Below are 16044 nucleotides of genomic sequence, written 5' to 3'. Positions count from 1 at the left end.
AGCTCCCAGAGGGGGGGCTGCGTCTGCAGGTTTAACTGCAGGCCCAGAGGGGGGGCTGCGTCTGCAGGTTTAACTCCAGGCCCAGAGGGGGGGCTGCGTCTGCAGGTTTAACTGCAGTCCCAGAGGGGGGGCTGTGTCTGCAGGTTTAACTCCAGGCCCAGAGGGGGGGCTGTGTCAGCAGGTTCAACTGCAGTCCCAGAGGGGGGGCTGTGTCAGCAGGTTCAACTGCAGTCCCAGAGGGGGGGCTGTGTCTGCAGGTTTAACTCCAGGCCCGGAGGGGAAACTGTGTCTGAAGGCTTAACCTTTCAACCATAAACATGCATATTTAACTAGACAGGGACGTGCCTTAAGCGATAAATAAATAAAACGACCTTGATGGTGTTTTGTAAAGTTCTTCAAGTTTCATATGAAAAGCGGATTGAAAAATATGCATTATGTAACAAATTATGCACATCTAAATATTTTTCCAAGACTTCCGGACCAAAACAACCATTGTTTCAGAAACTGCTGCACATAATGAAATTAATGATCACAAAACATGTACCAATGAGGTTTTCTTAGGTTGTTAAATCTCCTTAGATTTCTACATTGAATTCAATGGGCATCAAGCGCTTTTGCCCTCAAACACGCGTAGTAGAGGCTGTTTCCTGTTACTTCCTAGGCTTCACTGCCTTGAACTTCCTAGCCTCCTATGTACGTTTTTTACGGTTTTACCTGCAAATAAAACAAAAAAGCTTTTAGCTGACCACGTACACAGACAGTCGCTCAGCTTGTTGCTAGTATTCCAGGAGCACCAATCAAGACGTCCTGTGCCTGCGAATCTCACACTGACTGGCAGCCACCACCATCTAGTGGCGTCAGCTGGTATCGCACTGGCTAACAGAGACACAAAGATTCTTGCAGTAATATGTATCTCATGAAAAACATGGTTTTCAACGTACAAGAATAGGAAGTTACTCACAAACAAGGTAGCTAACGTTAAACATGCTAAAAATGCCAAAAGCAGAACTGTCCCGAAAAGATTTTACAGATGTAAAAGCAATAGTTTAAATGTTGTATTTTCAGTTAGGCAGCAAGTCAGTGTACTGAGTTTAGAGGTTTGCTGCAGTCGGAGGGGGGAGTTGAACCCAGGTCTCTGAGTCCTGTAGACAGTTGCAACCAAAAGACAATGGCACTACCCACTAGGCTATGCAGGAAGTACATGAGAGTTGCAAATTATACTGTTTTAAATGTGCGCACTTGTATATGTGATCATTTTGTTTGCATCCAATGTTTTTACTGGTTGATGTAGGTAAAATGACCAATAGGGAGACATATTCTTTGTGGGCTAGGTGCATTTCTGGCAGGAAAAAGGAGAAGGAGAAAATGCAAAATCCCCTTCGTTTGGGGCTTTATTGTGTGGACATGTGAAGTTGTTAATGAATTCTGTCTGTTGAAATGGAGTCAGAATGTACAGAAATTGATGTTTTTAAGGGCTGAGAGTCTGTGACTGTTGCGGTTATTTCTGTGGGGAGCCCTGAAAAGTGCCAAACTCTCGGTGCTGTATTAGGTATGGGGCATGCCCCGCCAAGGCGTAACTTGGCATACCTGCCATCCCAATAAAGTATGTTTCCAGCCTAACAAGGCCTTACGATTACCTCATAACGCCACATCATGTCAGAGACATACATACATTTTATAAAGAAAGAATATTTTGTATTCATTTAAGGAGCTGTAATCAATCAGGCCGGTTCTCGGGCAGCTAATAGCCTCAGTAATACACTGTGGGCGCGCTTACCGTGCTGTAGGACTCGGTGCGTTGGAAGGCCCAGGTGAAGCTGACGGTGCTGTTGCTCCTGACGATGTAGGTGTACGACTGCTTCTCCCTCGTACCCCCCCAGCGCTCCACCACCGCATTGTTTCGCTCGCTGTACCCCTGGGGGGAGGGAACCGGACATCTTAACGGGACGTCGCAGTCCACTGCTCAAAGTCACGCCTCCTCCACAAACTCACAGAGTTCACTTAGATTTCAACCTGCCCAGACATTTTCACTGCCTGGTCTATACTGTGTACACCTCATGGAAACAACAAAAATCATAAAGAAAAAAAATATTACATTTCCTAAAAAGAATGAGAAGCAAAGTTGTACCAGGCATATTAATAAAAATGGAAACATTTGGTTTCATTCACAAAACACACGTATGACCACATTTGATTGTAAACTGAGTTAAGAACGTTTTTCTTATCTGTATTTGTCCATGGCTGTTTCCTTATGCTAATCACTTGAACAGGATTGTACATAAAATTTACAAACAGTCAGCATTCGTCATCTCATACACCAGATATGCACAAAAACAAAGGTCTAAATCATGAATCCCATATTGGCTTTTCATAAAAACATTTTTTTAAAACTAAGAATAATTTAAGAAAAGTTTTGTGAATGGGGTCTATTACCCTTTATAAATGATCTTTATTTTAAATCAGAATTTTTGTAGCTTTTTATTCTTCATGAACTGTAATACACTCAGTGTATTGAATGAGGAGTGTCTGAATGAGGAGTGTTGTATAAATACTATTATTTATTATTATTTATATAATTATTATTGCTAAGTTTCAAAAACATCCACTCTTCTCGTCCTTTTTCTGTCTTTGGATTGTGTTCTTTCTTCAGTCCTTTTAGTACCATTTTGGTAAAATAGATGCACATAGATCAAAAGAATTGATTAGCTGAATTAAATGTTTTAGTTAAGGGGATGTACCACAGGTGCATAGGGAAAAAAATCTTTTCCTCCAATCAAAATGACATTCTATACTTTAAATGTGGACGCCAATCCAAACATTTTCTGTATTATGATTTTTCTTTATTTTTTAAAACATGTGCAAATTAGCTCATGGATATTTTAAAAAGCCCACATTTACATGTTAGTTAAAACACATTTTTTCTCAGTGGATTAAGTTAGAGTTCATTTTTTCAGTTTCAATGTGATGAACAACTCGGTAGTTGGTAATTTGCAGAGAGATTCAAAAATTTGTTTTATACAGAAATTATTTTATAAGCCCTATGTATATAGCAATTACATAATATATTTTGGAAAGCTTCAGTAAATTACAAACCATTTTGGTTAAGAAGCACCATGTACAATTTGGCAGCTATATCTGTAAGTTAAATTGTAAAAAAAAAAAGAAAAAGATTTTCGTAAAGAAATATGTCATTTAGAGAAAATGCCCATTAAAGCTAATTTTGTGCTTGGTATATATGAAGCTACTGGTATACAACATTTAAATTAACTATTTAAAGTAGCTTCTGATCATTGTTTCAGACATTTTATGAAACTACAGTAGTTGTAGAAGCTAAATATCATAATATCTCAAAATTGACTGATCTAGTCAAAATCACTTTTTTCACCTGTGGTGCCTCTCCTCAAAATGAGAACAGAAGAAATTTTCCTACATAATTATCTATTAAGTGGATCTTGTCATAATGCTGTTCCTTCAAACATAAAAAACTTTTTCAAAAAGCAACAAAAAATACAAGTTTCTTTCTTACCGCCATGAAATATAGCACACAGTCAGCGCTGCAGCTGGTCTCAAAGACAAAAGAAATCCTGGAAAGTTCCAGGCTTTCTGTGTTCTTTGCTATAGAGTGGGGTAACCTGTAGGGAGCAGCACAGCGTTCAGGCCTGAACAGGACCAAGCATGTGTGTGTACTGACTTTTTCCACAAATTAGCCAGGTTCAGTAAGCCATTTAGGTCTACACACCAGCACCACTTAACCTGTAGATTAGACCACATCGAAAGAATCACTGAAAACTGTCCTCCTTTCCTCCACTACCACATTCACATTTTAAATTTAAAGAAGAAGCTTCCTTTAATTAATAGTGTGAATGATGTGGAAAATAGTTTCGTAAGTGTGCAGTTTAGTTATTAACATTCAACATTTAATATCAATGTGAAGGAAAGCACAAATACTGCAACTCAGGAACACATCACTTTAAAAAGCAGATGGGAAGAACGGCATCATTAAACTTTTTTGAAAACCTTTCACTGAGAATTTTGAAAACAAAAAGAATATTGCTGTCAAGCCCCAGCATCTCACACAAACACTGCTGCTCTTCTTGTCTACAATCAGAAAACTTGCATGTCACACCTCTGCTCACATCTCTCCACTGACTTCAATTTCTGGCCCAAATTTTTTAAAATTCTCTTGTCCTAGCCCACAATGCAAGGAATGTGGAACTGCAACCTCTCACAATCTATTATCAGACCATACACGTGTGCCAGACCACTCTGTTCAACCACCTCCATTCAACAGGTCCTTCATTCAACCACCTCCATGCAACAGATCACTCCATCCTACAACATCCATGGAACAGATTACTCCATTCAACAACATCCATTCAACAGATCAATCCATTCAACATCCATTCAACAACCTCTAATTGATTAAAACCTTTAGACCCGAACTCTACACCTTCAAATCCATCCAGCTGGCACCTACTGCCTTTTAAGTTTATGTTGTAGGTCCATGTAAAACACAGCACTTTGGGCCAGAGATGGAGGTCCCAGAGCCAAGGTATGAGCCTCAACCTCTTCCATAAAACATCCCTGCTCTTGGATGAAATGTTATTAAAATATTTCCCCACCTGTACCCAGAGACCGTCAGCGTCAGCATCATGTAGTCTGAGTCTAAGTCTCCTGGGGTGGTGTAGATATATTCCCCGGCAACTTCCCAAGCTGTCAATATGACCAGCATGACAAGGTCAATAGCACAACAGTCAATACGATCCATAGCACAACGGTATTTTCTATATTTAATAACAGAAACTTAATTAAGCTAGACTGAATGAAAATGGACCGTGTATTTTATCTCATAATTTACAAATGTAGACGATGGCTTGACATTTAAAATTGCACCACTTTCCCAACGGTAAAAACCAGACAGAACCCCAATAACCTATAGTTACTATAGTTAACGTTAGTCTACTTTACGATAAAGCAATAGTAAACATTTCTCCTGACCGTGAAGAATGCCTGACTTATTTACATTTTGGACAGATGTGGCGGCGAAGAAAATCTATCTCTGTTTCCGTGGCAACAATAAGATTTACGCCACATAACTTCTGTGGATTTACAGAACCAACATGGAATTTTTTTCAGCCCATTACATATAAAACACCAGGGCACATCGTTGGCGTACATCGGTGAAATTGATGTGCTGTAATTCGCTGCACGAATATCAATATAGCAAGCAATGAAACGGTATATAGTCAAGAATCCAGCTCTGGTTTAAGTTGTTTTTTTGTTCAACGTCAGAGGAATAGCGCAGCCGTTCATTGACATGTCTGCGCCCTGTATTGTGAAGGGCATATCTTAAAGCATTTACCTGTGTTCCTCTCAGAGTCGCTATACTCCCGGCTGAACACCGAGCTCCTCATGTTGCTGGGCATTGTGTTCCACCACTTGTACTCGAATCCCACCATTGGCTCAGTACCAGCTGGACATGGTGAGCAGGCTGCTGACACAATATTGTTTCAGTGCTAATGGCTAATACACACATTGCATTGCTAAACATGCACTTCAGTGCTAATACACACACATTTCTGTGGTAATGCACATACTTCTGTCTTTCACAAACATTTTGCTGATAAACATGACTTTTAGTGTGAATTCACATTACTGTGTCTTTGTTTAGCTCTGTAGCTTGAACACCGAGCTCTTTTCTGTTGGAAGCTCAGAGTATATCTCTACCCAGTCCCAGTCCCATCCACAAAGCCATCACATTAACATATGATGAATATATTTGTAATATATAGTTAATCAATCACTCCAGGGCTGAAATCCTAACATCATACACCTTGGTAGAATTTTAAGGTAGTGTAGAACATAATTTGTTCTCTGAAATATAATTAGTGACATTTACTGTGTTTTACACCATTTGAAAGTTCTCCTTCAGCTGGATGTACTGTATGGGGTCTCACAGTGCAACAACTAATAAAGTTAAGTGAAATGCCCATATGACTAGCCTAAACCATACAGCTGTGCTGGTAAATTGTAAAAAGAAACAATGCATTGCTGTTCCTGAGAACTCCTCCCAGCCCCCCAATCAATTCTAAATATATCTAAACATACTATCTTTAAAATATTATGGAACATGTTGTAAAAGTTTATATTGTGTGAAATACATATTCAGAACTTATGCAATTCTGAAAGAGGAAAGAACTGATCTCTCACAATATATATCTTTATCTAGTATAAATTCTTGAAAAATATCTTCCCACAACGTAGATTTTTCCCATAAACTTAAGTCTACTCCTTTGTATAATACGGATATGATCTGATAGAGGAGCTGCAGCTAACAGGCTTCTGAGGGAACTAATTACCAGGAACAAAATGATACCGTGCCATTACTGCTGAAATCACAGCTGAAGTCATGGTGATGCTGTTCTACAGCCCAGTAAAGCCCCTTTTCCATTGCACAAACCAGTTCAGGAACCATCTGTACCCCAACTGTGCGTTCTGGTTTCTGTTTTAAGCAAACTTCAAGAATCGCAACAATGGTCATTTTGGGAGGAAGTGATGAAAAAAAGAATACTTGTTCTAAGAGGTCTTAAAGACAGTCATAAGCTTTGAAGTGCCCACTCACAGGTAACTCAGTTTGAGTGCAAAGGGGGGATAGAGGGGCCACCTGAACCACAATACATGTCCCTGTTCCTCCAGACCTGCCAACCAGGGTGGCCAACCATTTCAATTAAGACAATTCCGGAAATTAACTGAATTCCAATTTGTGAATTGAAAAGTGCCTATAATATATTCATTGTATGAATATATTCATTAAATTTATTTCAGAATATAAATATAAATGCCCCCAACCCAGTTATGCCTCCAACATCAGCTGTCCCATCTGTTATTTCATGTCTCTTGTTTTAGCACATCGATGCTGAATTCTAGTGTGGAATAGGAGTTGTGGAGTCTCGTCATTCATTTCTCAGTAGTCAACATTTTGGCTCAGCAAAGACTTCTTGTGAATGAACAGTGGACAGCTTGACCTCATGAACTCACAGCAGCACAACTAAAGGTTTGGGGTGGGATTTGGCTTTGGGGCGGAGTGTGAGGTGGGTTCTGCACCTGTCCCATTGGAGTAGGACCCATGGGGGCAGGGCTGGCAGGCCGAGGTGTTGGTGGGGAAGAAGCCAGGGTTGCAGGGCGGACATGTCTCCATCTGTCCCGAGGCAGGAAGCTTCACTGCTCCCTCTATGCTCTCGCTGCAGATCTTTGGCTCAATCCACTTATACATCAGCTGGGTCTGAGAAGCATACAGGGAGTCACAATAAGTTCTTGTCAACGCCTTTAATCTGCCAGTTCAATATATGGTTAGTCTCTTCCAAATTATAAATAAAGTCTAATACACTTCAGGGAAAGTGGGTCTGTGGAAACATGGCTTTAGTTACCGCATGTGTGACAGTACTGGAGTCACACGGGGTGTGTGTGTGTAAAAGTAGTCGCTGGTCATGTGTGACAGTACTGGATTCACACGGGGTGTGTGTGTGTGTGTGTGTGTGTGTGTGTAAAAGTAGTCGCTGGTCATGTGTGACAGTACCTGCCCACTGGAGTCACACGGGGTGTGTGTGTAAAAGTAGTCGCTGGTTTTGCATGGCTGCCGCTGCTGGCAAGTCTCGGAAGCATTTCCTGAAACACAGACGATAAAGTGCAGGACTTAAACCAGCAGAAATGAACCCTTCAATACGTAAGATCACAAATACGTGTTTAGAATGTTCTGAAGTGAACATTCTAACGCTGATGTAACAATCATTACTGGTAATTGAAAACAATGGAATTCTAGAATACTGACTTAAAATTGTAAAAAAGCATTCCAAAGAACTTAATCTTCAAAGGGTTAAGATAAAAAAAGTTCTTCAAATATGGTGGTTTACTTTCGCAAGAGCACAGTTACAAAGTAATAGCCCGAGTCTCTTGGAAATCCGGAGGTCCCAAATTTAAGCTTTGGCTACTGCATGCCCGCAAATCATATAGCATCTCCGAGAAAATATTTTCTGATACGCAACACCTGCTTTCTCATTCATTTATTGAAATGTTCTGAAAGAACCAGTCAGCCACCCGGTCAGCCAAAACGCTCTACCTATTTGTCCTGGAAATAAATTTCACCAAGTTGGGCTGTTTGTGCTTCCTGTATGAGCTGTGAGCGATAGCGGGGGGAGCTGGAGAGGGTTACCTGAGTACTTATCTGGTGCACACTGCTGGCACACAGTGGCACCTTTGTTGGAATAGGTATTGGCTGGGCAAGGGGCACAGTGAGCAGCGCCAGGTTTAGCGCTGTAGGTGCCAGCTTTGCAGTGGAAACACTCTGATGTATAGGCAACACCTGGAGAGACAGGTATTTCTTTGGTTATTTAACCCTGCTTATGAAAAACAGAAGCATCACATGTTTTTGTGCCATTTATCATTCTGTGACAATGTTTCATGGCATGTATTTTCCTTTGGAAACACCCAGTTCTCACAACCTCCTGCTTTCGTGAGATTTGGTTTTGTAAGATTTAATTTTGCATTCACAAAGCATTTTGTAATAATAATAATAATAATAATACAATTATAATAATAATTGTACTACTATAGAGGGTATGCACATGACGTCACAGTAAGTGGAAGTCACTGCGGTTACACCCACTGAGTGGCAGAAAGACTACTGAGTGATAGCGTTAGCGTTCAGCTTGAATGCCGTGAACACAAAAAACACATCTAAAATGGGAAAGACCTATTGTGCGATTGACTGCACAAATAGATTCAACAAGAAATCTTTTTTACAGACTGCCGAAAGCTAAAGAAAAGATAAGCAAATGGATGCAATTCGCAGAAACAACTGGAATCCAGGCACTGAAACGTGGATTTGCGGTTGTCATTTTGTGTCAGGTATGTTGGATTTTTGGGTAAAATCATACCTTAAGTTATGTAGGCTACTGTATTGACTACTCATTAATTAAATATTTAGCATCTTTTTTTATATTCTGTGTAACTGTAAAGTTTTTGTCAGCATTTATTTAAAAAAAACATCCACAATGATGAGCCTTGTGTTCTACAAACAAAGGAGGGATGGTTAGATAGTATCAGCTAGCCAATCATATCAATTATTAAGGTATGATTTTACCCAAAAATCCAACATACCTGACACAAAATAACAACCGCAAATCCACATTTCGATGCTTGGATTTGAGTTGTTTCTGCGAATTGCAACGATGCATCGCTTCTCTTTTCTTTAGCTTTCGGCAATCTGTAAAAAGATAGCTCTGATTTCTTGTTGAATGTCGACCACTGGTTCTTTGGTAAGTTGTAAGGATCACTGTCGAGTCCAACTGCCTTTAATTTAAGCAGATAATTGTTTTACTCCCAGTTTTGCAGTTTCCTATACTAAAGGCAGCCATGTGGCAGCATGTTTTGCCACTCAGTCCCGACTGAGGGAGCGTATTCCAGTGGGAAAGTGACGTCAATGCATACCCTCTATTAATAAAAGTAATACAAAAAATACATATGTATTATCATATCAAAATAACTGTGGAAAATGACTTGAATAAAACCTTGAATCCACAGTGAGCTTCTGTCTAAAAGAAAAGAGTAGCTACCTGTGATGATGATGTTCCTGATAAGCACTGGCTTGACTGCATTGTTGACCATGGAAAAAGTTGTGGTCTTCCAATACAGCACATTATTCCCATGTTTCAGCTGCAACTGAATAGGGACCAATATAAGTGTTACACACTACATAGGGTCTAGTATTAGTGTTCCACACTACAAAGGATCTAGTATTAGTGTTACACACTACATAGGGTCTAGTATTAGTGTTCCACACTACAAAGGGCCCAGCATTAATGTTCCACACTACATAGTGTCCAGTATTAGTGTTACACACTACATAGGGTCCAGTATTAGTGTTCCACGCTACATAGTGTTCAATATTAGTGTTTCACGCTATATAGGGTCTAGTATTAGTGTTCCACACCACAAAGGGTCCAGTATTAGTGTTCCGCACTACATAGGGTCCAGTATTAGTGTTCCACACTACAAAGGGTCCAGTATTAGTGTTACACATTACATAGGGTCCAGTATTAGTGTTCCATGCTACATAGTGTTCAATATTAGTGTTTCACGCTATATAGGGTCTAGTATTAGTGTTTCACACCACAAAGGGTCCAGTATTAGTGTTACACACTACATAGGGTCTAGGATTAGTGTTCCATACTACAAAGGGTCCAGTATTACTGTTACACACTACATAGGGTCTAGTATTAGTTTTCCACACTACATAGTGTTCAATATTAGTGTTGCACGCTACATAGGGTCCAGTATTAGTGTTCCACACTACAAAGGGTCCAGTATTACTGTTCCACACTACATAGTGTCCAGTATTAGTGTTCCACAATACATAGGGTCTAGTATTAGTGTTCCACACTACATAGGGTCCAGTATTAGTGTTCCACACTACATAGGGTCCAGTATTAGTGTTACACACTACATAGGGTCTAGTATTAGTGTTGCACGCTACATAGGGTCCAGTATTAGTGTTCCTCAGAACATAGTGTCCAGTATTAGTGTTACACACTACATAGTGTTCAGTATTAATGTTCCACACTACACAGGGTCCAGTATTGGTGTTTTTGTGTTTTTACCAAAGGGTCCAGTATTAGTGTTACACACTTCATAGTGTCCAGTATTAGTGTTAGAACAAGGGCCAGTACTATTCATATGCTACATAGGGTCACGTATTAGTGGTAGATAGGGTGAAACATGGGCAAATCAAGGGTTGTGAAAGTCTGATGGAATTATTGGTAATCCAGGTTCCACTGGACTAAACAACAGTTTCAAGTCATAGATGTCCAGAGAATTAAGAACAAATCCTGCATTTCTGTCACAATTTAAGAGGTTGTTGGTTGAAATGGGTCATCTCTGAAAATGTGAGGTCGCTCTGGGTGAGGGTATATTTTAAGAATATATGCCAAAATTGTATAAATATAAAGAATGTGATATATAATGCAATATAAGCCACTCACATAGTGTGTGTTCCAGTCACTTTGGCTGTTTTTAATCCACCGGTTCCCCCATTCTGTGGACTGGCACTGGTCATTCTGAACCTGAGGCAACAGGGGATAGGTCATCACCTTCAGGATCAGTATCCATAAGGCCTTTCAGAGCAGGAGGGCTGATCTAGGAACAGTTTACTAGTTCATAATAAACTGGGATTAAGACAGGGGAAACCTGGTCTTCATCCCTTCATCACTCCTACTCCCAGGTACATTATGAATAGAAGCCCAGACCTCCAGCACTGCTTGATATTCAGTTCAGTTGTATTTGTATACCACTTTTTACAGAGAACTGTAATAAAGACGCTTTGCAGAGTAGCAGTGAAAGAAACAGAGCAAAAAGAGCAATCAGAGCAAACACCAGGCCTGAACCTCCAAATAGCAAGCACATGGGGTAAAAAAAAAACTCTCAGTGCAGAGAAAACCCTCAACAGTGGCGAGAATAAATCTCGAGAGGAAACCGGCTATAGAGGGCGAGCCCATGCCTGATGTAAAGTAGCGGTAGAATGGGATGTAGCAGCTACAAGGGATCTATTACAGCAAATAAAATGGGTTAAGCTTGCTATGAACATTTAACACGTTGATGACATTTTCTACAGGCATTTCACATTAATGAAAATATTAAAGTGAGATTATCAAAATCAGCCAAATCAACTTAAGACATAATGAGTCATATTCTGTACATCTGTGTTCAGTCCTTTTTCAGGTAAACTAAGGAAAACCAAAGGACTTTTCTTTCCCTGTTGTGACATTGTCAGCTTTGCCAAAGGTTACAGAGACAAACATGAACAGTGAAAAGGGTCATGTTTACTTAAGACGAGGAGGTAACAAAAATTGAACAGGATTGTGTTGGTCTTGGTTTTGAAACGTAATCTATTTATCTTGCCACGATCTGTGCCTCAGAAATTCATTTTTGAAATCTCTGACACATGCAGGTTCTCACTGAATGAGACTTGAGCAGCATTAGTGACTCTCTGTGCTGTGATAGTTCATACAGCCTTGGAGATGACTGAAGGTATTTTAGCACTGTCCTGTGAATCTAAGAGAGGTGAACACTCACATAGAACTCAAAGAAGATGCTGTCATCAGGATAGAAGTACTCAAAGGACACTGAGCCAGCCTGCTTGAGGCTGACAGCATAGGTGAGGGTGGAGGTGCACTCATCCAAATTTGAGGTGATGTAGTCCCCCTTTGGAATCCAGGTAGAACTGTGAATGCAACGGAACGTGCTCAGAAAACGACACAGTAACCCCCCCTTCAGGACACCGCAGCATGTCCCACCATCTCCTACATTGCTTACGATATGCTGAGTATCAGCACGGGCCATGAGGAGTCTCAGATTACACACGTTCGTTAAGAAGCAAAAAACGCACAATGCCAATCTGATAAAAACTCTCACAATAAAACACTCCATGTGTTTCTGATCCTAGATCAAGTAATCATAGAATTGCGCAGTCTGAATTTGTTGGTGTTGTAGGTTAAACTCTTGCCACGGACTTAGCAAGGCTTTTTGCCAAAGTGATTTTAATTTCTGTGAGATCTCCAGGTTAAATAAAGAAAACAATGAAAATGAAATAAAATTAAATAGATTTTTATATTTATAATAATCAACACTGAGCTGAAGCTGTCTTTTGTTCAAGTATTTTAAGCAAATCCCATTGCTTCTCTTGCCCAGTTTCAATGCACAGTTGACACTTCTTCTTTAATATGTACCTGCTTTAAAATGTCCCTGCATTAATATATACCTGCTTTAATAGATACCTGCATTAATATACACCTGCATCAATATGTACCTGCATCAATATATACCTGCATCAATGTATACCTGCTTTAATGTATACCTGCATTAATATGTACCTCCTTTAATATATACCTGCATTAATATGTACCTCCTTTAATATATACCTGCATTAATATATACCTGCATTAATATATACCTGCTTTAATATATACCTGCATTAATATATATACCTGCTTTAATATATACCTGCATCAATATATACCTGCTTTAATATATACCTGCATCAATATATACCTGCATCAATATATACCTGCTTTAATATATACCTGTATCAATATATACCTGCATTAACATGTACCTGCTTTAATATATACCTGCATTAATATATACCTCCTTTAATATGTACCTGCATTAATATATACCTGCTTTAATATATACCTGTTATGTTTCATTTCCTTTTCTTTTAATGTCATTGCATTCTCACATCAACAAGAATAGTAATACAAATAATACCAACAACAGTACTATTACTAAGACTGCTAGTATATAATACATTTAAATATATTACATATAATTAAAAAACATTTGTTTACTCAGGTTCCCTTTGTGTAGTATTACATTTTGTGTAATGATCTGAAATCATTCATTGTGACAAATATGCAATAATAGAGGAAATCAGGAAGGAGGCAAATATTTTTTCATGGCACTGTATTTGTCCTACTACTATTACGACTGCTACTACTACTACTTCTCATAATAATAATAATAATAATAAAAGTGGCAAATAAATATTCTCACCGTGGTTATTATTACTAATATGATTATTTGTACTAACTTGGAGCAGTTAGTGGCGAGGCTGTTGCCGCTCAGGTCTGTCCCATAGCTGACGAACCCCGCAGGAAGTGTGTCCCACTCATCGAACCTCACGCCGGTGCCCAGGGAGTAGGTTCCCTCCGCACACTTCTGGCACTCCTGTGTCTTCATGTCCAGATACTCCCCTGCCTTGCAGGAAAACGCTACAGGAAGCCAGAAGGACAGCAGGCACAAAACTTACACAGGAACACGGGCATGGCTACAGAAACAGAACCAGCATTATTCCGAGCAGGTGCAGATCTTCAACGCTCCTCAGCATTTTTAAAGTGATCTGACCATGTCTCATCAATGGCAATGGCCCATAACTTTGAAAGAGACGCAACACCTATAGCTAAAGCAAATTAATTGTTAGAAATGACAAAAGATGTAATTACTGCAGTATTACAGCAAACTAGCGTTGCAAGCAAACAGAAAGAGCTAGCAATCAGTTGTAGATTGGTCATGAATTTTATATAAAAGTCACAAAATGATGCTGGTTATGAAGGATTAGGAATGCTTATGAACAGCTCGTTGTGGTTTGCGTGAGGGACTCACAGCATTCTGTGCCTTTGACAGGGTTCGGGAGTCCGGTGCAGGTCTCAGGCTTGTTGGGGATGGCCACCCTCCAGCGAGAGCCCAGTATGTCACAATCCGTGTACTCAAAGTGGTAGTCCGACTGCAAGGCATGACACAGTTTACCATGATTATTGGAAAGAGAAATGCTAAAGATCAACTGTTGCATTCCGTATTTTTCAAATCTTAAATATTTAGCAATATGTGTCAGTTTCATGTAGAAGAAGAAGAAGAAACACTGCTTATACAGTATTTTTAAAACAAGGTGCCCAAAGAACCTTCCATTTAAGTGAAAAGAAAGAAATGTACAGATATATGTAGGTTTATGGTTAAATTGTGTTTTGCGCACTCAGTAATGGGATGCTGACTGATCAGCATCCATACCACCATATACACAGTGCAGTCTGTACGTATTTGGACAGTGACACAATTTTTGTTGTTTTGGCTCTGTTCTTCAGCACATTGGATTTGAATTGAACTATTAGTATGACGTTAAAGTGCAGACTGTCAGCTTCAATTTGAGGGTATTATGAGGGTACATCCATATTTGTGTGATTGTAGGAAGGAATTCTAGCCATTTGTCTATATAATCTCTGCAGGCTAATGTGTGGTGTGTTCTGGCTTAAAATGGCTGCTGTGTACCGAGATGGAAAACCTAAATTCAGAAAGTATTTTGTTCCGACCACCTTAGTTAGTTAGCACAATTCTTCAGCCAGAAGGCAGAACTCATTTGTGGAATCGGCTGGCTGAGTTCATGAGTGTAAGACATGCGTGGCAGGACTTGTACTTCCTGACCCCTGAACTTTCCACCCGTGCCTGAGCCAGCCAGATGGGTTCTGCACTTTGGTGGTGGTTGAAGTGAACCCGCCCCTCCCCCCCCCCCTCCCCCTTCACTGTGAAGCACCATGAGAGGACAGTAATCATGATTCCACTATTTCCCAGAGGCATTTGACAGGACCTTGAGATTAAAATGTTTTGGAGGCCCTGGTATAGAATAATAAAAAGCTAATCATAAAGATATTCGCTCAGATCTTCTTAATGCTTTTTAAATGCTGAGTGCACCCACATTCATTTTAATGTTGTGTGACTGTCTGAGGCTTCCTATGCAAATCTGTCCAAAGACTTACCACCTAGTGGAATCTAATGATTGGCTCCTACTGAATTTCCATCAAACAAAAAGACCATCCCCTTCTTTAAATAAAATGATGGACAAATATTTGCTCAAGAACCTGCCTTGCCCACTGGCTTAATCACCTTCACCATGGATGTCCAGAGAGCTGTGCTTAAGTCTATCCAGTGGCGACAGCAGATTACATTAGGGCCTACATTAGGAGAACTAAAGGGTTGTCTGCAAAATCCTTCAGTAAACAAAGAGGGCAGTTCCTTTATCCTTTATCACATCAGTAGCAGGACATAGACGCCTGCTGTTTTAAGCGCTTCTCCTTGCTTATTGATTTATTGACTGCATTTTCCTCTAATTTTGACAGGCTCTCTTAAAGGTCCCACTTAGGTTGCTTAGCAAGATTGTGCTAGAAAATACAGAAGGCCAGAGACACTGGTGAACTGTTTAATAACTGCCAATGACTATGGGATGAGAGCTAGGTACACAGCCTTCTTGGCTTTATAAACCACAAAAGGCTAAATGTATTCCATATTTAAATGAGTTATGTTCAAATATATCTGACTGTTGCAAAAGCCAACCCAGTGACAATTAAAATACGGGCCTGACTCCTTTGTTTTTGTCTTCACAGCAAATGGGCAACCCTGGGGAACTGCGATTATTCTATGCCATGCAGTTTAATTGTATTCAGC

At 39.8% G+C, this 16044-nt stretch overlaps 1 protein-coding gene across 1 annotated transcript in view; it reads right to left on the bottom strand.

Moving 5' to 3' along the window:
- Window positions 1–16044, bottom strand: part of elapor1 (endosome-lysosome associated apoptosis and autophagy regulator 1) — a 35674-nt gene that overhangs the window by 12544 nt on the left and 7086 nt on the right. Inside the window, exons 2-13 of the mRNA XM_035382355.1 lie at window positions 14215–14335; window positions 13643–13823; window positions 12127–12274; window positions 11037–11117; window positions 9612–9717; window positions 8210–8359; window positions 7577–7665; window positions 7105–7282; window positions 5363–5491; window positions 4623–4713; window positions 3527–3632; window positions 1778–1915 (exon numbers count right to left, since the gene is read on the bottom strand). Of these exons, the coding sequence (XP_035238246.1) occupies window positions 1778–1915; window positions 3527–3632; window positions 4623–4713; window positions 5363–5491; window positions 7105–7282; window positions 7577–7665; window positions 8210–8359; window positions 9612–9717; window positions 11037–11117; window positions 12127–12274; window positions 13643–13823; window positions 14215–14335 (1518 nt within the window). The remainder of the gene's footprint in view (window positions 1–1777; window positions 1916–3526; window positions 3633–4622; window positions 4714–5362; window positions 5492–7104; window positions 7283–7576; window positions 7666–8209; window positions 8360–9611; window positions 9718–11036; window positions 11118–12126; window positions 12275–13642; window positions 13824–14214; window positions 14336–16044) is intronic.

Source organism: Anguilla anguilla, chromosome 11 (assembly GCF_013347855.1).
Source record: "Anguilla anguilla isolate fAngAng1 chromosome 11, fAngAng1.pri, whole genome shotgun sequence".
Classification (NCBI taxonomy): Eukaryota; Metazoa; Chordata; class Actinopteri; order Anguilliformes; family Anguillidae; genus Anguilla; species Anguilla anguilla.
Note: the sequence above shows the minus strand (reverse complement) of the source record. Positions and strands in the feature narration are given on the sequence as shown.